This window comes from Littorina saxatilis, linkage group LG14, assembly GCF_037325665.1.
Source record: "Littorina saxatilis isolate snail1 linkage group LG14, US_GU_Lsax_2.0, whole genome shotgun sequence".
NCBI lineage: Eukaryota > Metazoa > Mollusca > Gastropoda > Littorinimorpha > Littorinidae > Littorina > Littorina saxatilis.
Genome location: NC_090258.1, coordinates 38,529,886 through 38,552,988, shown reverse-complemented (window position 1 = coordinate 38,552,988; position 23,103 = coordinate 38,529,886). Strand labels below are relative to the sequence as shown.

The window sequence follows — 23,103 nt, the reverse complement described above, 5'->3', positions numbered from 1 at the left end:
GACGCGAAGCGATTAGTTGAGGGCGTGAAGCGTTCGAAGTTCCTAGGGGGGTCCGGGAGCCTGCCCCCCCCCCCCCGAACATTTGTGATAAAAACAAGGAAAATGGCGCAAACTGGTGCAATTTGAGCCAAGAAACTTCCACTAATTAAATTTAAGAAGACAAATTTAGCTCAAAACAAGGACAATTGACCGATCTGGTGTAACTTGAGCCAAGACCTTACCCAACTACTTTCTGAAATCGTCACTTAGAAAAGAAAGGCCGGCTCCTGGGGGGGTCCGGGGGCATGCCCCCCGGAAAAAAATGATAAAAATCAAGGAAAATGGAGCAATCTGGTGCAATCTGAGCCATAAGTTTTTCTTTATTTTCAATTTTTATTTTTTCTCTTTTTAAAAAAAAAATTTAAACCCCGAAACCCTCCCCCAGGATCCGCCCCTGACTAATATGCTCAGAACTTTGGAAACGTGGAATGAGCGGTGTACATTGTCAGTTGTTGGTCTGAACACCACTATTCCACACAGGGACATTGAAAGAGCTATCGATGTCTTTCCCAGTGTGCATTTTCCAAAGGAATAAGTTTAATACTTTCATCTTCGATTTTTATTATCCAGTAAAACACCACTGCATACGTAGGCCTAAATTTCACTATTCACAACGTTTCATGAAGATCGGTCCAGTAGTTTTCTCGGAATCGCAACAAACAACACACACACACATACATATATACACGCACAGTCATCACGCTTGCACACACTTACACTCACACACACACACACGTCTCGATTCCTTGTCGGCATATCTATCTGAAAGCATGTAGCCACTGGTTGCAGTCGAAAGGTCTGTAACTCTCCCCTGCCTTTGGAGTTGCACATGTTTGGAGTCGCCCCCCTTGTTCCTTCCAAAGATGGCTGCGCCACCTGAAGAGCACGCGACGAGAAATGTTTTGCGGGAGCTTTGCTGGAGGTTTGTAGTGTCTTTCACTTAGCGTGTCTGCAAATACAAATATGTATCATGAGATTGTGATTATCTGCACGCTTTTTTTCTGTAGCATTGAAAGTATTGCAGCATGTACATGTTTTCGAGTTCTACACTGAAACAGAACACATTTCGCGCGCGCTCTGAAGTTGAGCTGAAGACCAGAAATTACCAGCTTTCGCCGGTGCGTCCCGCTAGCGCTACGTGTCATTTGTTACTTAGCGTTTGCGCTATTTTCTGTAGTGCTATCGACACAAATTGCCAAAAACAGTAGTGCTATCGGCACAATTCACACATGTATATCAAGGGCGGATCAATTCACTTTGGAGGGGAGGTTACAAAATGACTGCGAAGATACAAGTTGACGGCGCCGAAGGCGCCTAAGCCTCTAGGGGGTCCGGGGGCATGCCCCCCCGGACAATGTTTTTTTATCCAAAGAAGCAAATCAGAGCTATCTGGTGCATCCTGAGCCAATAAATTACCTCTTTTTTGGGGGGGTGGGGGGGTTACGTAACCCGTGTAACCCCCCCCCCCAGATCCGCCCTTGATTATATTATATATATGCCATTATGTAGGTAAAAAAAAGTGATTTTAACTTCTTGAGATGTAACCGTTATCTTCACTTGTGTGCATAGCTCTCATCATTTTGAATTCAATGGTGCAAACATGATCAAAATCGGTCGAGTAGAGCTCAAGTTACGAATTTTTAAAATAATTAATTTAACGTCGTTTGCATCCCGGTTGCACGGTTGCATAATATGGGAAGTTTGGCTGTTCATAAATGACACATATATTAAGAGAGGTGTATGAAACAGTTATTTTCCTGGATCTGGTATGATATAGGTTGGCATAGAAATTTTTGAGTGGTTATTTTTGAGAAATGACCTCATACCAGGTCATTCAAATAGCCATAATCACTAATTTGACACCAATTTTAGCCAGCGGACATCAATAATTCTTTAAAAATTCATAACTTCCTTTCTAATTAAACTACAGCAATAATTTTTATATGGAAATGATCAGGACTTCAAGATCTCTAATTCTAAACAAAGTGCTACTTCAATAAAAACAAATGGAAAAAAGTCATTTTTGTGTGCTCACAACATCAAAATCCCTCTTTGCATGACTTAGGCTTGGCGCCAGTTGGCCTCACTTCAAACTGTGATTTTGTCTTTTATTTCAGCTTGAAATGTATAAAACATGTTTCAAAAAAATGTGTTGTTCTTCTTCTTTACCGAATGTGCCAGTTTTATCTTTGTAGCTTTTGTGGTTATTATGTGACGATTTTGTCAAATGACCCACTATTTACCGATCGGCCACACAAGCCGAGCATGTTCACACGCAGGGGTCTCTCTTCGGCGCAGCTCTACTGTTGTGTCCAGAGGCATATGTATGATCCAAGCTCACAGTAAAAATCAAATTAGGCAATCGCATACCTTTATCCTTTGTTGATCGCTGCATAGGGCGACTCAATTGGGTCAAGAAAAAGAGCTCACATGAACAAATTACACCGTAAAACATAGTTATTTTTTTAATGTATAATGTTGGTTGTGCCCAGGGTTCCCACGGTCTTTAAAAACATGTAAAAAAGCGAACCATCCTTTTTATGTTTTTAAAAGTTTGTAAAAAAATGAGCTGGGTCTTTAAAAACTTATAAAATCTGCAATGTGAATGAAATAACACTATTTCAAAAAATAGGTCAGTTTTCGGTATCATTGAAGAACAAAACAAAACAAAAAAAATGGGTCTATGTTACAGTAAACAGACTATTTTGTTTTTGTTGAACTGCTTTGGCCCTTCTTTGAAACAAAAATCAAACTAAACTTGGAAGAAAATGAAAAGTTAGTTAGTAGCTTTCATCACTAATACTGTTGCCGAGCTGTTCCTGCCACCAAGTGACCAACCACAGCCGTGTTGTTGCCCCAATCCGAACCAAAACACCATTTCCATCCAGGTCACGTGACCTTACAATTTCACGATTTTACGCAAAAATAGCCACATACCAACAAATAAAAGTCGAGAAACCATTGCCAGAATGCATTTGAAGTTGATCTAGAAGGTACATTTCTTCGGAGTGCAGTGAATTTTAATTCAGTACAATAAAATATCCAAGTGACACAACTTTTGTTTTAGCTTCAGAAATCGATCGTGATCTAGTTCCGAAAATATGGCAATCCTTGCTTATAACTTCCTCAAACTTCCAAAAAACATTCATTTCATCCAGACAACTGTTTAAACTTACTATTTAAGACATCTGACGACCGATCTTCAGAAATTTCATCCATTTATTCGTTTCTGTCCGATGGCGAGTCGAGCGACATGCCCGCGACTTCGGAAGCCATTTTCAACCACACGTGCTTTGAAAGCAAAGCTATACCCCCTCACAAATCCGCGTTTGGCAAAGCGGGTTTTCCGCAGGCAAGCTTCAAACATTAAACACTTGTAGAGTAATGTCAGGGCTAAAAGATGGTATAAATTTGTTGGGTTGAATTTATCGGTAACCGGTTGAATTTTCAATCGAGAAATTCCCATCTGAAATTTCGAAGTGTTCCCGATATTTTTTACACAGGCATTATGTATACGAAACTAAACAGGAAGGACTCTACTTCTAATTTGCATACTATTTGCACGCCTGTAGCGAATACCCGCGCAGCCAAACGCCACGAGAAGCGAGACCCCTGCGTGTGAACATGCTCGGCTCGCGTGGCCGATCGGTAAATAGTAGGTCATTTGACAAAATCGTCACAAAATAACCACAAAAGCTACAAAGATAAAACTTGCACATTCGTAAAGAAGAAGAACAACACATTTTTTTGAAACATGTTTTATACATTTCAAGCTGAAATAAAAGACAAAATCACAGTTTGAAGTGAGGCCAAGCCTAAGTCATGCAAAGAGGGATTTTGATACCTATTATCACTACGTCTCAATAGAACTACGTGTCGATATCACTATTTTTGAAGGCAAGCGATTCACAGAGCGCGGCGCGCTGTGCAGCGCAGCGATTCACAGAGCGCGGCGCGTTGTGCAGCGCAGCGATTCCCAGAGCGCGGCTATTGCTAAGTTGACCAGCGCAGATTGTTGACGCGCTTTATTTTTGAACATGCATGATTATCAGCAACATTTTACACTCTTTCTTTAGACACTCAAAAGCAACTTCAGGGCTGCAAGACAACAAAATTGCACTTCTGCAGACTGAATATATGCATTCAAATCAACCAGGAAAAAAAACCACTGAAAAAACGATCTGCGCATGCGCGAATTCCAAAATGGCTGCTGAAGTGTTAACTGGTGTGACACCGATTAACAGTTCCGCGGCACTGTACTCGGATAATTGTTTAAAAACGTCATAAGCCATTGCAATGACATGTAGTGATATGACTGCCAAGTATTCAAGTCACGAACTGAACAATCCTTCTCATTGCGGTCAATGCGCATGCGCTAACATGGGGAGATTAATCAGGTCGTGAACAACCTAACCCTTACCCTAACCCTAATCCTAATCCGAATGATCCATGGTTCGATCGGTCAAAGGGTCGCATTTTGTAAGTCCAAGATTGGCGCATGCGCTATGAGAAGGATTGTTCAGCAGAGGTAGGCACGTTTTTACATCGGCGCAGCGATATATATGGTGAATTCAGTTGAAAGAGAGAGAATGGAGCTCTGTTTTTCGTTTCTCAAATAGATCAGATAGATGTAGCTGTTGTAAACTTTGCAATTGTGAAGGAAATGTATCGGCAGAATACATCGCGCGTCGTGAATCGCAGCGCTCCTCGTAGCGCCGCGCGTTGTAAATCGCAACGCTGCACATCGCGCTGTGAATCCACTTCGATTTTTGAAAAACCAATGTACTGTAGCGCTACGTGTCGATAGCACTATACTACATGTTCAAACGGCAGACACTTCCCTTTGTGTGTGCGTGTGAGTGTGTATATTGTCTGTGTGGCTGTCTGTCGGATCTGTATGGGACTATGTCTCTCTCTCTCTCTCTCTCTCTCTCTCTTTTTTTCACCACGTATTTATTTCATGGTGGTTGTTGGTGTGTGTGTGTTTTTTTGTTTTTTTTAATGTTCTTCCCCCATCCCCCGTGGTATATGAGTCTGTGGCCTTAGTATAATAAACCATTCTGAGTTCTCTTTCTCTCTCTCTGCACCTCTCAATCGCTCTTTCTCTGTACCTCTTTTAAATCGTTTTCTCCTTCTCTCTCCCCATCTGTCTTTCTGTCTTCTCTCGCTCGATCTTTCTTTCTCGCTCGCTCTTTCCCCCTCCCCCCTCTCTCTCTCGCATGATACCGTATATATACATCCACGGATGTTTTTCTGTGTGTGGGTTTGTGTGTACGATACTGTGTGTACGTATGCGTTTGTGTGTGTGTGTGTGTGTGTGTGTGTGTGTGTGTAATGAAGAGAGAGAGAGAGAGTGGTAATTGAATTTGCCTTTTACCGAAAGAAACTACAGTGGAGTCCGGGTACAACAAATCTCAAGGGAGATACATTTTAGTTTGTTATATCAGCAATTCGCTGTAGAGTTTTCAACCCTAAATGGCCTTAAGACAAGTTTTCCCACTCACCTTCAAATGATCGTCCCATTGATCTTTCCTTGGAGAGTACAATCTCTGCATGTTTTCAACAGCTTCATAATCTAATCCATAGAGAGAGGTATAGTTCAAATGTTCACTTTACAGGGGTGTCGTTTGGGTCGGCCCTTCGGCCAATCGCCGATTTTTTTTTTACTTTGGCCGAAACTTTCATGTCCCTATTGGCCAAATGTCCGAAGAGTATTCGCCTGAATCGGCCAACGTTTGTCCAGTTGTTTTTATTGGTCAGGCTTGATTGCTAAAACTGCTGCCGATGTACTAAGTCAACTGACTGACATTTATTTTCTTCGCGAATACCAAAAACGAAACATCAATGTTTTGAACGGAAGCCATTGACGAAAATACAGATGCCAGAGTGGTTTCCCTTGGACAAGGGAAACCACACTCTTAGCGTTTGCGTCCGCCAGTTCGTGATAGTTTATCAGTCAGTCAGTGCTTTCAATTTGGATTTGAACATCATGTCGCAAAAAGAAAAAAAAAGTAATTTGGCCAAGGTTTGCTACCCTTGGCCAAGGTAAGTGAAGTAACAAGTAAGAAATAGAAGGCTGTCTGCCGGGAAATCAATGGCAGTTTGTTAAAAGAGGTATTTCTTTATACCCGCGGGTTCGTTATGGCTGGATTCCACTGTATTGTCAAAAACAGTGCATTAAGAACTAAAACCAACCAACCATGAAATAAAAACCACCCTCCATCCCTCTCTCTCTTTCTCTTTCTCTCTCTCTGTTAACTGTCTCTCTTCCGCTTTCTCGCTCTTTCTCTGTCTGTCTGTCAATCCCCCCCCCCCCCTCTCTCTCTCTCCCCCTCTAATTTCGTAAAAGAATTTGGGAGAGAAGAAAAGGTTTCATTAATATCCTCGGTTATACCTTGTGTCAATATTTGCATTTAAAAAATATATGCAATAACAATACAATTTGTCAAAAACAAAGCCCTTTTTTTTCTAAAAAGATCAAAATCCGAAAGAAACAACTGAAAATCATGCAGAGACTTTCTTCCAAAAATTACAAATCTCTGGCAAAGTGAAAGGAAAAACAAAATATTCCTTCAGAGAGAGAGTGAGAGAGAGAGACACACAAGACAAGACAAGACAAAGACAAATTCTTTATTAACGAGGGTAATGGCATAAACAAACAGGTGCTTTTTTACATCCAGCCCTCGCCCATGGGAGGGTTTAATCTAATGATAATACGTTTAAAAAATGTTAGAATATGAATGAAAGAAGTAAAACAAAAAAAAGCAAACAACCGAACAAACAAACGATTAACAGACTAAACAAACAAACAAAAACATACATACAAACTAACATTACATAACATAACAGAGAAAGAGAGAGAGAGAGAGAACTCACAACTCAGAATGGTTTATTATATTAAGGTCACAGAGAGAGAGAGAGAGAGGGGCAGAGAGAGAGACAGTGCATGAGTGAGCGAGCGAGTAAGCAAGAGAGAGAGAGATAGACACACACACACACACACACTGAAACGGACACACACTTGCACACACATACACAGACATACATATATACACACACAAACCAGAAGGAGTGAGAGCGCGAGAAAAAAATGAGAAAGAGAAAGTCGTCAGTAAGTAGTGGTATTGACACGTAGCGATAATGACACGTAGCGCTAAAAGATGTAGTGCTGTCGACACGTAGTGATAATGAACGAATGATAGCGACTCATAGACAAATTATTTGTAGCACTAATCAACGTAGACCGGCACGGTTGGCCTAGTGGTAAGGCGTCTGCCCCGGTTGGCCTAGTGGTAAGGCGTCCGGCCCGTGATTGGGAGGTCGTGGGTTCGAACCCCGGTCGGGTCATACCTAAGACTTTAAAATTGGCAATCTAGTGAATGCTCCGCCTGGCGTCTGGTATTATGGGGTTAGTGCTAGGACTGGTTGGTCCGGTGTCAGAATAATGTGACTGGGTGAGACATGAAGCTTGTGCTGCGACTTCTGTCTTGTGTGTGGCGCACGTTATATGTCAATGCAGCATCGCCCTGATATGGCCCTTCGTGGTCGGCTGGGCGTTAAGCAAACAAACTAATCAACGTAGCAATAGCGGCACGACTAGCACAAATGACACGTAGCGCTAGCGATACGCACCCGCTTTCGCATACGATATACCCGATACTGAAATGTTGTTTCCTGGCCAAATTAAAGAAGTACACTTTTGAGACTTTTGAGAGAGAAAAACATGTCAGTTTCTTGCAAGTGAAGGAAATTGTTTGGTGGTGAGTTCAACTTCAAAATCAAAGTTCAATAGTCTTGATTTCACCCACAAATTTGATTCCTTCGAAAACGTAAGTGGTGGTACGTCCCGACAATGAGAAGGGAAGGATTTCACAATGAAGCAAATTTCCAAGTTGACTTTACCATTATTTTGTTGAACGAGGTTGACCCCATGAATGTAAAAGTACCTAATCTAACACTGAGCTTGTCAGCAGGAACACTAAATACTTGAAACAAAAAAGGAAGAAATTTGCTTCATTGTAAAAATACTAAAATCCTTAATTTTTGTCAATGACATTGAGTCGATTGACAATATCATTTTGATATTGCTCGCTTGCATTTAGCGCAAAACCTTCCTACTTAGTACTGGTCATATTTTATTGTTTCCATGTTATTTTCAGTGAAACGCTGTGTATTCGCTTTCGCTAATGTCATGACTCACTGACTGACTCTGAATCGGATGTAATAATATATCAGTGACTTGTGAGCTTTGTTGTTCGGTCTTTCATAAAACACTCAAAAACTTTGACATGAAATAATTGAAGGCGAAATGAAAGAAAGAAGGGTTTTGTGGGAGAAAAATACTGAGGATTGAAATTAAAACGAAACAACAATAAACATAAATCCACTGATAGAGCTCTTGACTTTATCCCCCAATCTCCCAGATCATTAGCAATACAGTAAAACCTGCGAGCAAAGGACACCCTTGGGGAGCCTTGCCACTGTCCTTTGTAGCAAGGTGTCCTTTCTTTTGAATATGAATGCGCCGACATTTTTTGGGAAGAAAAAACCCAGCCAAATAGTTTTATTTCATGTGTGTGCATGTAAATGTAAATAGAGTGTCTATGCATGTTTAGTTCTTTCATTACATGTAATAAAAATGAAAACCAAAACTTGATGTTCAGAAAACAATTGTTAATTGTACATGTACATGTATGTATAAATTCCAAACTGTGCAATATTACATGTAGTCATAAAGAAAGTGACAAAGAAAGCAAGTTCAACATGCAACATGTATACATTCCAAACTGTGCATTACATGTAGTCATACAGAAAGTGACAAAGAAAACAAGTTCAACATGCAACTTGTATGTACAAAACCAGAATCAGTCAGAAAAAGTCAGAGATCTTTGACTGTGGCTGGCTTGGTTCAGACGCACATCTTCCAGAATGCTACTCAAGTTCATGACAGCTGTCAGCATTTCAGGGTGACCCAGGCTTGCGAGCGAGAGAGAGAAAGAGAACGAGCGAGAGAGAGAACGAGCGAGAGAGAGAAAGAGGTGCAATCGGTTTCTTACCTGAAGCAATGGGCCATTCACGGGAATATTGTTTGATCGAGCTCTCGAAAACCACTCGAAGAGTTCGTCGTTCAACCCGTCATAGGTTGTTTTTCTCCTCTTTACACATTTTCCCGTCGATCTGGCACCGAATTCCCACTGACTCAGAATTTGTGAACGATCAGCTTTGATGTTGGAAATTTGCGTTTTTCCACAATTCAGCTCATCAGCCACTTTTCGAACTGAGAGCCCCTTGTCCAATTTCTTTATCACATCGACTCTTTCTTCTAAAGTCAGAAATTTCCGTTTTGACATGATGAGACCGCGATCGACGAAGGATGAGACGAAGATGCATCACAGTACAGAAAGTAGAAACCCTAACTTGTTTTTGTTTGTGAGTTCAGTTCAATTCACGGCATCGACCAATGAGCGTGCACCATACAAAAATCAATCTTTCAAGTGCTGTCGTTGGCTTACAAGCAAAGCGTCACAGTCACTGAGTCGGAGGCTCAGATTGGGCAACAAGAATTTGACTGTTTAGAGAGTGAGACTCATGAGATTGAGAGAGCTCTGGACACTGCTACTAGTGACTGCCAACTCCTGAGTCAGAGAGCTCTGGACTGGTATTCAAGAAAGCTCTTTAGCGCCACTTGGCCGCATGGTGGCGCTGTTTGAGCTGTAAGTCGCGCTAATCGGCATTCACGAAAGGCCGTTGTGACCCGCCAAAGTCACGTGACGCCTTCAAAGTTACAGGACCTACCCCTCGTCTCTACAATCGCTAACACCGTGTTATCTTCGTGATTCAAGATGGCGGCCTTCATGATGTTGGAATATGCCGAGAGAAGAAATCTGAGAAGAATTTTCCGGGATCGCATTCATCCTGTGGATAAATATGACGATGTAGATTTGTACAGAAAGTTTTAGTTTTTTTTGTCTCCTCTTTTACCTTTGTTTTTTTAAGCGGGGAGCATCCTTCTTCATATTTTTTTTAAATCAAATGTTTACATGTTTAAGTTATCAAACTTTATCAATAGATTAATATCATGGTAACAAAAAAACAAAAACAAAAACCCATTCGTACCTAAAAAAAAATGTTTTTTAAATTATAACGCACATGAAGAAAATAAACAAATGCCAAATTAAAGAGTAAAAAAAAGTACGGACAGATGGTGATTTGAACTCGACTCAATCGCGCATCAGGCGAATGTGAGAACCGTTCGGCCACGGAATCAGTAGAAGAAATTGGACACTGTAATGCATTAAAGAAGACGCTAGCACGCTTTCACCACATCGGTTGAAATCTTTCGCGAGCAGTATCTCGTATTTGTCCGCGTTTCGCTGTCAGTCCAGTTAGCACTTCGCTTCCTCTTCCCCTCCATCTCTTCCTCGTGTGCCTGCGCTTTCGCTTGTCCGATGGATGTTCCGTACATGTCGACTAAAGTAAATGTAATGCACACGTGTTCGTTCGCGGAATAAAAGCAATGAAGGCGGATAAGACCTACTGCACGTGCGCACTGAACAGGAAGTGAGGGAAACCCCGTGGTTTATAAATAGACAACCTTGTTAGCTAACAGCGTTCGGAGGGGGACTCGTGAATGCCAGTTAAAATCGGAAGTTAAAGCGTAGTAGCTAAAACGGCTTCAGAATCTGAAACCACCTTAAATTCTTTTTCTTCTTGAATACCACTCCTGGACAGGGGTCCTGATTTGGCCTATTATGGTCCGCTGGACCCGAAAAGTAACAGCTAACTAACTAACTAACTAGCTCTGGACACTGCTACCAGTGACTGCCAGCTCCTGAGTCATAGGGCTCTGGACACTGCTACTAGTGACTGCCAACTCCTGAGTCAGAGGGCTCTGGACACTGCTACTAGTGACTGCCAACTCCTGAGTCAGAGGGCTCTGGACACTGCTACTAGTGACTGCCAACTCCTGAGTCAGAGAGCTCTGGACACTGCTACTAGTGACTGCCAACTCCTGAGTCAGAGAGCTCTGGACACTGCTACTAGTGACTGCCAACTCCTGAGTCAGAGGGCTCTAACCTTGTCAGTCTCTGATCCACTCTGTGAAATATGGAAGTGCTTAAAGCCTTATTCAAAGATTTCGTGTTTCAGAGGCTAGCTGTGGTTGCTGATTCATTGCCTCCGTGCCTGCGCCATTTCATCAACATAATTCAAGTCGATGGCCAAAGTTGGACTAGGCTCTGCAACATGCTGCCTTCCACTACGCCATAACAGGTAAGTGTAACTTTGTAAGTGTTTATAGGCTAACCCACACACACACACACACACACACACACACACACACACACACACACATACACACACACACACACACACACACACACACATCTCTCTTAAAACGGAATGAATGAAAATTCAAAACTCAAAGTAATTGGACAACTTGCACAACAAGTTTGTTTTACAACCCAAGTTCCTGTCTGGCTGTTATTTTAATATATTTTGTTTTTAATTTGAAAGTTGCCTTTATAATTCATTGGTCGTAAAAGCCTTCATAAATCCATTGTTATGATGGTTTGTACGGGATCGGAACCTGTATCATTAATAAGGAGATCCACAGGAAGGCAGACATGAATGAGTGTTATATTCTGTTCAAACACATGATTCACTGGCACGTGTGTTGAATTCAGTATATATGGCCCAAAGTCAGAAATGGAGTCCATATCTGTGACATACATTTCTTTTACTAAAAACAGATTTTTTTCTTGAAAGTATACATTGTTTGTGACCTTGAAGAGTGACAAACAGAAAAGTTGTAATTTTGCGTCATCGTGACATATGTCCAAGCCGCAAACTGAGGAAGAAAGGAAAGTATCTGTTCACAACTCGCACACCGTCACAAAACTTAGCAACACAAAACACTTGATACTAATATATGTAGAGCAAGTTTATTTTATATCAGCATAATGTAACCATCCCTCCCTTCAAATTAACAGCAAGTTAGACATGTTCAAAAATTCCATGCGGTAGATGGGTCATTCTCAGAAATGGTGGTCCAGTGAGAGTGAGTAGGGGTGACACATTTGAAATCATGAAAAAGTAAATTAAAATTATTTCTACCACGACTTTTTTCATCTGAATCTATTCCTGAGACATTAAAGCATTGTTGTATGTCAATAAAAATGGTTTCTATACGTTGGTGTTGTTTTTGTGTGCTTTTCAATTGCAAAGTTCGGCCGTTTCCGGATCGCCGAAGCGTTACACGACTTTCGTGATCAACAATATGTTCAGTCTCATGGCTAAATGCAAACATGCAAACACCAACAAATTACTGCAATCGACAGTCAGGAGTTCAGTATTGGACGTAGCAACACATCTTTGCAAAAACTCACGCTGAATTAGAAGTTACGGGCTTCGAACAAAAAATTATGAATGTCGTAACGCATCGTATCCGGACTCGACGCGCGAACATCGGACAGCAATGTGCTCCATGACTTTGCCACATCACGGCTATTTTTAGCTCTTTGGCGCACAGGAAGTTCGAACAAGAAAATAGTCCTTTGAATCACAGCCAAATATTCACAGAAAACACCAGAATCATATCATTTGCTGAAACTCATGGCGTCGTTTCCTGACCTACGTTATGACTGAAAATGGTTTTTTGACTCACATGCGAAGCAAAAGTGAGTCTATGTACTCACCCGAGTCGTCCGTCCGTCCGTCCGTCCGTCCGTCCGGAAAACTTTAACGTTGAATATTTCTTGGACACTATTCAGTCTATCAGTACCAAATTTAGCAAGATGGTGTATGATGACAAGGCCCCAAAAAACATACATTGCATCTTGACCTTGCTTCAAGGTCAAGGTCGCAGGGGCCATAAATGTTGTCTAAAAAACAGCTATTTTTCACATTTTTCCCATTTTCTCTGAAGTTTTTGAGATTGAATACCTCACCTATATATGATATATAGGGCAAAGTAAGCCCCATCTTTTGATACCAGTTTGGTTTACCTTGCTTCAAGGTCAAGGTCACAGGAGCTCTTCAAAGTTGGATTGTATACATATTTTGAAGTGACCTTGACCCTGAACTATGGAAGATAACTGTTTCAAACTTAAAAATTATGTGGGGCACATGTTATGCTTTCATCATGAGACACATTTGGTCACATATGATCAAGGTCAAGGTCACTTTGACCCTTATGAAATGTGACCAAAATAAGGTAGTGAACCACTAAAAGTGACCATATCTCATGGTAGAAAGAGCCAATAAGCACCATTGTACTTCCTATGTCTTGAATTAACAGCTTTGTGTTGCATGACCTTGGATGACCTTGACCTTGGGTCAAGGTCACATGTATTTTGGTAGGAAAAATGTGTAAAGCAGAAGGTCAAGCATGTGAGTCGTATGGGCTTTGCCCTTCTTGTACTTAATTGTCGAGCCTGCAAAGCTTTGTCACAAACTTACACACCGCGGATGGCGACAATGTAGTCGGAAGGATATCGAGTGCAAACAGTCTCTCAAAGCGCGAAGTTTAGCGGAACAAAGCAGCCAAGAAGTTTTCGTATCCTCTGATCGTCGATGTTCGACATTCATCAAGTACTTAAAATGGGTAATCTGAACGCAACAGGAACTTTCAACAAATACAGCAAACTCTGACGAATTGTGTTTTGTGTAGTTATTTATTATATTTGTCAGACGGGTTTTGCGGGCAGGAAAGGCCAAACAGTGCAGATTCATGTCTGTCGCACAGGAACCGAAAGTGGTTCAAGCATTTCGTTTCTGTGTCGCGACATTCACCTTAGTTTTGTTCCAAATGTCATTTTTTTTACTCACATGCGAAGCAAAAGTGAGTCTATGTACTCACCCGAGTCGTCCGTCCGTCCGTCCGTCCGGAAAACTTTAACGTTGGATATTTCTTGGACACTATTCAGTCTATCAGTACCAAATTTGGCAAGATGGTGTATGATGACAAGGCCCCAAAAAACATACATAGCATCTTGACCTTGCTTCAAGGTCAAGGTCGCAGGGGCCATAAATGTTGCCTAAAAAACAGCTATTTTTCACATTTTTCACATTTTCTCTGAAGTTTTTGAGATTCAATACCTCACCTATATATGATATATAGGGCAAAGTAAGCCCCATCTTTTGATACCAGTTTGGTTTACCTTGCTTCAAGGTCAAGGTCACAGGAGCTCTTCAAAGTTGGATTGTATACATATTTTGAAGTGACCTTGACCCTGAACTATGGAAGATAACTGTTTCAAACTTAAAAATTATGTGGGGCACATGTTATGCTTTCATCATGAGACACATTTGGTCACATATGATCAAGGTCAAGGTCACTTTGACCCTTATGAAATGTGACCAAAATAAGGTAGTGAACCACTAAAAGTGACCATATCTCATGGTAGAAAGAGCCAATAAGCACCATTGTACTTCCTATGTCTTGAATTAACAGCTTTGTGTTGCATGACCTTGGATGACCTTGACCTTGGGTCAAGGTCACATGTATTTTGGTAGGAAAAATGTGTAAAGCATGTGAGTCGTATGGGCTTTGCCCTTCTTGTTACCAATATTAGTTGAAGTCCTTACCTTTCATAACTAGAATGTGTTGGGTAGAACACAAAAATACTGCAGAACTGATAAAAAATGCACAAAGGATTGAAGGCTTAGGTGGTTTAAAGGTTTTTTCGATGTAAACACTAAGACTATCGCCGTATATACACTCTTGCCAGTCCGATCAAAGCACGCGGTCTCCCTACTTCTTGAAGAAGTCCATGATTGTCGTCTGTTTTCTTCCTTTCAACGCACCTTTCTCAATTTCTCCTTCCAAGAAACTGGCCTGGTCGAGAGACGTTTCATGGACAGTGTGCGTCAACAAAAAGTTTGTCACAGTCTTAATGGCTGCCAGGGCATCGGCGAGAGAGGGTGGCTTTATTTCTGTGTCGTCGTCATCTCCTTCGTTGTCGTCTTCTTCTTCGGCGTCGCCCTCTTTCATCGTGTCGGCAATGTCTTTCACTGACACTTCACAAGTGGTTTGCAAGTCCGCGTCAACGCTGATGTAATCAGCGACAGTCACATTGCTGCATTCCGGCATCACTTGTTGGACTCGAGAGAACAGAGACTCGAGATCAGAGTCTAATGTGCCAGCACATCTTCTTCAACACACCGTACTTTCACTGACTGTGTGAAATCCGGCGTGTCGAAAACAGTTGGCGATCGTGGTTTCGGTTACCATTGTCCATGCTGTTCGCGCGATTTGCATTGCTTCCAGGAGATTGAGCTTCAATTCAAACAGGCCTTCGGTGATTTCTGTTCGCGATTCAAACTGTATCAACAGGCGTCGCAAAACAAGGGATCGGTAATAATGTTTGAAGTTTGCAATGATTCCCTGATCACATGGCTGCAGTTTCGAGGTGGTATTGGGTGGCATGAAAACAAGCCTCACGTTGTCCAGATTTGGCTTGCCATGTGCGGGGCAGTTGTCCATAAACATCACAATTTTGCGTTGCTGCACTTTCATGCGCCTGTCCAGCTTCAACAACCATTCCTCAAACAGAACAGTCGTCATCCAACTTTTCTTGTTGTTCCGATATTCAACCGGCAATGTTTTGACGTTTTTAAAGCATCGCGGCTTCGCACTTTTCCCGATGACCAACAGTGGAATTTTCTCAGAGCCAGTCATATTTGCGCAAATGTGCACAGTTATTCTGTCTTTCGCAATTTTACCCCCTGCACACTTGTCACTCTTCAGGGCGAGTGTTTTCGAAGGCAGGCACTTGTAAAAGAGCCCAGTCTCATCACAATTGAAGACGTCATTGGGATCATACTGAGAAAGAATGTCAGGCAGAGTGTTTTCTGTCCACTCCTTCACAGTTTCATCACAAACACTAGCAGCTTCTCCACACACCCTGCGAAAGGTGATGCCTTTCCGTTCCTTGAATCTTGACAGCCATCCTGAGTTTGGCACAAATTCGATTCCTAATTCCTCGGCAAGACTGACAGCTTTCTCACAAAGAATCGGCCCTGAGATAGGCAATCCATTTGATCTTGGTTGTTTGAACCAAACAAAAAGACATTCCTCGATCTTTTCGCGGCCGCGGTCTTTTTCACAGCTGCTCGAATCTGTCATAAAACTGGTGATCTTCTTCAGCAGGTCGCGGAACACCGTGTCTCTTTCATCATCAGTAACTTCACAATAGAGGTCGGCAAGTTCGTTGAATTGCTGGATTGTGACGTCAAGGATGGTGGCATCATCTTCGGAGGCAACAATGTTGAAGCCTAAACTGAGTGTTTCTCCACTGTTAAGAGTGAGTTGTTGACTAAATATTTTCTTCTGGTCCCGTGAAGTACCGTCTCCATGCAAAGTGCAACTGGTGGAGTTCAAAACTGCCTCTGCAACCTGGATTTTGGCAAGAGCCTCTCCTTCCCCCTTGATAATGTTATCGCATGTCACATAATGTAACTCATTATCCTCTAAATGGCGGTTGAAAAGGTTTGCACTCACAACTTTGATTGCCTGAGCACACCTGGACGATGAAACATTTGCACTTCCTGCAAGCCCAAGGACTGTTTTTCTCATGGCGTCTGAGAAACGGTTGTTCTCGTGACGAACTCTGGTTGTTATAGCATGTGTTGCATTCAGCTGGCGTTCGTAATCTTCTATTTCTTCCTGTAAGACATCAAGCCTATCACGTTGTTCATCTTCCTTGTTAAATCCTCTACACTCTTTGTCAGATCTTTGTTTTGTTCCCTTAAAGTTGTATTTTCCGCTTGCTGTTGAACCAGTCTTCTCTTCGTTTCATTGCACTCTTTTCTCTTGTTGTTATAGAGTAGTTGTGCATGTACCTTGTATCTCTTCAGCTCTGTAGACATCGCTTCCAACTCGGGATTCGGAACTTGAACTACACCACGAAGCAGCTTCATCTTGTCTGCAGACAAATCATTTATGGTTTCATGAAGTATTTCAATATGCTTCGCTTGTTTCACAGAGCAGTCGAATAGCATGTTGTTGTCATTCAACAGAGTCTTGATTTTTTTCTCATCTCCTTCAGTGTTTGATTTCCGTTTCCTGGAGGGAGTGGTACTGACAGTCACAGTGACAGAGGTGGCTGAAGAAAAAACTCCATCCAAGAAAGAAGCTAAGCGGTCAGGATGTGTGGACTTGTGTTTGTTTACATCTTTGAATCTCTGGACAGTTTTCTGAATGGATTTATCAGTGACAGTTTCTTGGCACATCAGCGAGACCCATTGAACAGTGAAAGATGTCGGAAGCGATTCATGCACTCTGAATTTGTCCAGGTCAACAATAAGTTTGTTACAACACTGAAATCCGTCTGGTAAGTCAACAGCTTTTGTTGCCGAAAGAAGATGTGTTCGCTGCAGCCCCAATTGTGTTAAAGCATCTGACACATGTTCCAGGTTAATTTGTTGGTCGAGGAAAACTGTTATGTCAGAAGCTTCTTTTTGTTTCTCGCTGAACTGGGTCTGGATCCGGTCCATCATTTTGCAGATCCGGTTGACTGGAAAACTAATGGCGGGAAAGAGAGTCCTCAGCCATTCTGATTCTTGTGCTTTTCCACTGGCCTGCTTCACCTTTCTCAACTGCAACAGGAGTCGATTTGTCATCGGGAGGTCTGCTGGAGGCTTTGGTCGGTTTCCTCGCCCATGTGCACCGAAACATCTCCACAGTTGCTGATACACCTCGTCTGCAATTTAAACGCTCTATTAGTCTATATACCCTCTTTTTCATTAAAGCCGACTCAATTGGGTCAAGAAAAAGAGCTCACATCAACAAATTACACCGTAAAACAAAGTTATTTTTTTAATGTATAATGTTGGTTGTGCCCAGGGTTCCCACGGTCTTTAAAAACATGTAAAAAAGCGAACCATCCTTTTTATGTTTTTAAAAGTTTGAATTTTGTTTTTTTTAAATGTTACAGTAAACAGACTATTTTGTTTTTGTTGAACTGCTTTGGCCCTTCTTTGAAACAAAAATCAAACTAAACTTGGAAGAAAATGAAAAGTTAGTTAGTACTACAATAGTAGCTTTCATCACATACTGTTGCCGAGCTGTTCCTGCCACCAAGTGACCAACCACAGCCGTGTTGTTGCCCCAATTCCGAACCAAAACACCATTTCCATCCAGGTCACGTGACCTTACAATTTCACGATTTTACGCAAAAATAGCCACATACCAACAAATAAAAGTCGAGAAACCATTGCCAGAATGCATTTGAAGTTGATCTAGAAGGTACATTTCTTCGGATTGCAGTGAATTTTAATTCAGTACAATAAAATATCCAAGTGACACAACTTTTGTTTTGGTTTCAGAAATCGATCGTGATCTAGTTCCGAAAATATGGCAATCCTTGCTTATAACTTCCTCAAACTTCCAAAAAACATTCATTTCATCCAAACAACTGTTTAAACTTACCATTTAAGACATCTGACGACCGATCTTCAGAAATTTCATCCATTTGTTCGGTTCTGTCCGATGGCGAGTCGAGCGACATGCCCGCGACTTCGGAAGCCCTTTTGACCACACGTGCTTTGAAAGCAAAGCTATGCCCCCTCACAAATCCGCGTTTGGCAAAGCGGGTTTTCCCCAGGCAAGCTTCAAACATTAAACACTTGTAGAGTAATGTCAGGGCTAAAAGATGGTATAAATTTGTTGGGTTGAATTTATCGGTAACCGGTTGAATTTTCAATCGAGAAATTCCCATCTGAAATTTCTAAGTGTTCCCGATCGCGTGGCCGATCGGTAAGTAGTAGGTCATTTGACAAAATCGTCACAAAATAACCACAAAAGCTACAAAGATAAAACTTGCACATTCGTAAAGAAGAACAACACATTTAGTTGAAACATGTTTTATACATTTCAAGCTGAAATAAAAGACAAATTTCTGACTCAGAGCCATATATATGAACCCATTACTATGGTTAGTCATGTAACTATTTTGTGGAGTACCAACCAAACATCCCTGAAGGTATCTGGAATAAATCACCTGACAATTTCCAATATAAAATATATGCCTAGCTCTAAATGCCAAGTTCTGCGTAATTACCTTTCGGCGCTGGCGTCATGGGTACATGATCCTGGTGGTTCAGGACTGTAGCAGAACGCGTTGTCCAAATCCAATGAGGTTTCCAACGCTTTACTGTTCTCTTTGCAGAACCCTTGGTTTAGCTCCGAGTCGTCTGCATCACTGCAAGGATAATTAGTCTTAGTTACACAGTTAACACTACAGACAAATGTAATAATTTGTTGTAATGCTAAAGATATTAAAATTAAAGCACAACAAAATGTCACATAAAATATCTCTCCCACCCCTTGAAAATCTTAAACTTATAATACTGTAGAATGACTGCCAAAGCAGTAGATTAAATACAAAAGAGTCAGAAATGCCATAACATTACCCCAGTAGCGTTTGTGTACGGCAGCAGTGGGACCACATGGTTTGCCACCCAGAACGCTGCCGGCATGTCCTTCCTGTGTTGGCTTCCTCTGCTTTGCCGTTTCTTCAACCTGACAATCTTCCCAAACACCGGTAAATGCAACTGTACCGTCTTAAAGGTCAACCACATTGCTCGATCAAAAAAGTTCTGCTGAGAGAACATTACTAAATAGTACCAGATGCAAAACATTGACAAGCAAAGTCCTTTGGTTTAATAGATATCGATCAATGAAAGTGGGTTTTCATACCTGTAATTAAGGGTAAGGGAAGTAATAATCTAAAACGCAGCCATAGCTGATTTCTCCTCGCAGTGACGTCAGCAGCAGTATTGGCAATGGCGACCATGAAGAAAACAGTGAAACAAACAGCGTTTCTTCACTGGAACTATCGTGCTACAGTAGCGATTTTGAGGTTTTGAATGAACACGATCTTCAACCATACCAGTTTGAACCTGAGCTGTCCGATGCTGAGGTTGAGGAAACACCCAACAGAGACGATTTTGGCGAGTCTCTCGATCGTTTGATGTCCACCAACTGGTAAGAAACTACTACTGATTCAGTGAATAAATAATGTTTACCTTTCTGTTGTGTCTGTGTCACAGTCTGTTGATGGGCAGTATTCTTTGTGAAGTGCGGGATCATCTCCTTCTGCCTCAGATTCGCTTTGTTCTGTCTCAGTGCATGCAGCAACTGATGATGATTTATTCTCAGTCTGGCAGGCTGCATCCAAGTCTACATTGCACTGGGTTCCATTATCTTTCATAACTGGCTTACACTGCAGCCCTGTTTCATTTCAAAATGCAATAAATAGTTAAAAGAAAAATATAAGGGTATAAAAAAAAACAGTCTTGTAAACATGAAAACTATTTTCAACTTAAAAAAACAATTCTTCTACTACTACTACTACTATACATCTACTACTTAGTACTACTGTACTACTAAGCAATATCAAAATCAGAAAGAAACTCACCTATTGTTACAGTCTGTTTCCTATGTGTGGCTTGAGTACATTTGCTTCAGAATGTCTTCCTGCCCATTCCTTGAATCTAAACGTAAAACAAATGAAATTTATCAAACAAATTTTGGCGTACACTACAGGCAAAATTTAAAATGTATCAATTGTCAAAATAACACATGCGCTCAGCGGTGTTGGTTGGCTGCATGTGTTGGTAGGTGTCAATTGTTGTCTGACACTTGATTCACAGTGTGCCAGTCATCAGCTATTAAATATTACTATTGTACACTCAAACTTGTTACCTCGAAATGCCCCTCTGTCTGACAGCTGCTGTTCACTGTTGGTTGTTCCTCAACCCTTGCAGCATTGTGACATGACTCAGCAGGGTCGGCTTCAAGTTCGAAGTCATTTTCAGCCTCAAACTCCGGTTCAGGCAAAGAAGAAAGTACTGCGGACACAACCTGTTATGCAAATAAAGCATTATTATTGTATTATTTATGCTGTAAAAGCATACTATGGTTAGCAGTAAATAATTACTGAATGACAATTCCTACTAATTGTTTGCTAAAGCATAGTCAGTATCATGCATAGTGAGTTGTATAATTATGATAAAGTTACAATGGCAAGTTGCCTCTTCACCCTTGGTCAGCAGTACTAATAATAAACAAATAATTATACTAGCTAGACCTATAAATACATACCCTCTTGCGCTCTCTTTTCTGAAAAGCTCCTCTCACTTTCTTGACACCCGGCAAACTGATAGCTGCAGACGATGGATGTGTAGGACTAGGAGTAGTAGTCACTGTTGCTGTTGTTGAGGTGCTTGCTGCAATGGCACGCGGATCTTGGATGGTTGGGACTGAACCAGGCTTTAGAGTCCCTATTGCTTTAATTCCGAAACTAATCATCAATGCCTCACGTGGAGGGTAGCAGTCACTTTCGAAATGTTCATGGCAAATCGCAGACGACGAAGTCGGTGTCCCATACTTTGGCCCAAAGTTTACTCTTTTCTCTTGCACGAAACGTACCCACCTATCACGGACTGGACTACGTTGCAAGCCCCTGGAGCAAATTTTTGATTAGTGCTTTTGTGAACAAGAAACAATTGACAAGTGTCTCTATCCCATCTTCCGCCGTTCCCCGTCGCGATATAACCCTTCGTGGTCGGTCACGGATCGGAGAAAACAAAAAAACAGTTCCAGATTTCGAAACCATGTTCGTCAGCCATTGTTTTTAGCAGGACAGACCACATGTGCACGAGCTTCGCTGACGTACATCGCAAAATGTCATGACGTCACCACAACTTTCGGTTTTGGTTCGATCTGTTCCGTGCACCTCCCGCTGTTAGTTTGTTCAGAGTTCGCTCATCACGCGATGTGCACTTGTGTTTGTGTATTTTTGTCTTTGGAGACAATTATTGACATCAGTTCGTTGTAGCCTTGTGACTTTTAGAGACAAAACGCTCTGGGGCGATGAAAACGTGTTTGTTAAAAGAGGGGTTCGTTATGCAAATGAGTTCAAAAGGTTCGATGTACCTGGAAAGTAACAAGTAAGAAATAGAAGGCTGTCTGCCGGGAAATCAATGGCAGTTTGTTAAAAGAGGGATTTTGTTATACCCAGGTTTGTTATAGCTGGACTCCACTGTATACCAGCACACATTCGAAGCACAACAGGCCTTCCTAAAAAGCACAGGCACACCATTTCAACATCTCTCCCGGGCTACACAGATTCAAGGCACGATGGGGCTTCCTACCACAGCACAAGTTAAATGATGACGCCTCTCCCGGGCCTCACATGGCAGGATTGTCAAATCTATCCAGGAAATAAACAAACATAGCACATGACTATTTGCGCCTCCTTCAGCCGTATCGACCAGCACAGATGTATGGCACAATTGGTGGGCCTTTCTAGGGAGCACAGGCGCATTATTGAGACAGATTTAGGTGTCTAGGACTTCCAGCTCGCGCAGGGTGGTGACTGTGGAATGCGTCGCCTGTCTTGACGAAGATCACGTTATCCCTGGTCCAGGTGTCGGTGATCTTTTTGTCGCGCTTTAATTGCCTCGCCTTTGCAGCCACGCCAGCCCGCGTCCTGGTGAGATCCTTGATGATGCAGACTTTTGGTGCCAGCGCGTTGCCACGAGATCCAGACGAATGGCGGTTCGCTGCTCCTGTCAGCACCGGCCAGTGGGCACTCGGGACCACCTTGGTCACGTTCACCTTGGTCACGTTCACTTCGCGTAGCTTTTTCCTAGCCTTCATAATGGCTGCTTTGCAGCGGTAAGAGGTGAGTTTTACTATGAAGGGGCGAGGATTCGGGGTTGTAGGACTTGGCGGCTTCCCGATACGATGGCTCCTGTCGATAGCTTCGCCAATGTCGACCCCAATACTATTCACAATTGCTGTTGCGAAGTTGTCAGGATTTTCGTGGTCCGACTCCGGGATTGGACCTATGCGGATGCAGTTTCGTCGACTATACTGTTCCAGATTGTCAACTTCATCCTTCAAGAGCAGAATCTCATGATCTTTCTTGGCGATTAGGTTTTTCAAGTCAGATATCTCTGATCTCATTTGGGCGGACACTCGGACAGCTACGGCCTTAGATATGATATCCAGCAGCTCTGGATCGCGTAGGGCTGATTTTAGTTCGTCTTTTATTG

General features: G+C 42.0%; 1 protein-coding gene across 1 annotated transcript; it reads right to left on the bottom strand.

Moving 5' to 3' along the window:
- Positions 1 to 871: 871 nt before the first annotated feature.
- Positions 872 to 23,103, bottom strand: LOC138947716 (uncharacterized). The gene is made up of 7 exons (XM_070319256.1): positions 21,146 to 23,103; positions 20,747 to 20,905; positions 20,460 to 20,535; positions 20,068 to 20,272; positions 19,453 to 19,569; positions 19,101 to 19,241; positions 872 to 988 (listed from the first exon to the last, which is right to left on the bottom strand). Exon 1 carries the CDS (start codon positions 23,012 to 23,014, stop codon positions 22,370 to 22,372), a length of 645 nt encoding a protein of 214 aa, XP_070175357.1. The 5' UTR covers positions 23,015 to 23,103; the 3' UTR covers positions 872 to 988; positions 19,101 to 19,241; positions 19,453 to 19,569; positions 20,068 to 20,272; positions 20,460 to 20,535; positions 20,747 to 20,905; positions 21,146 to 22,369.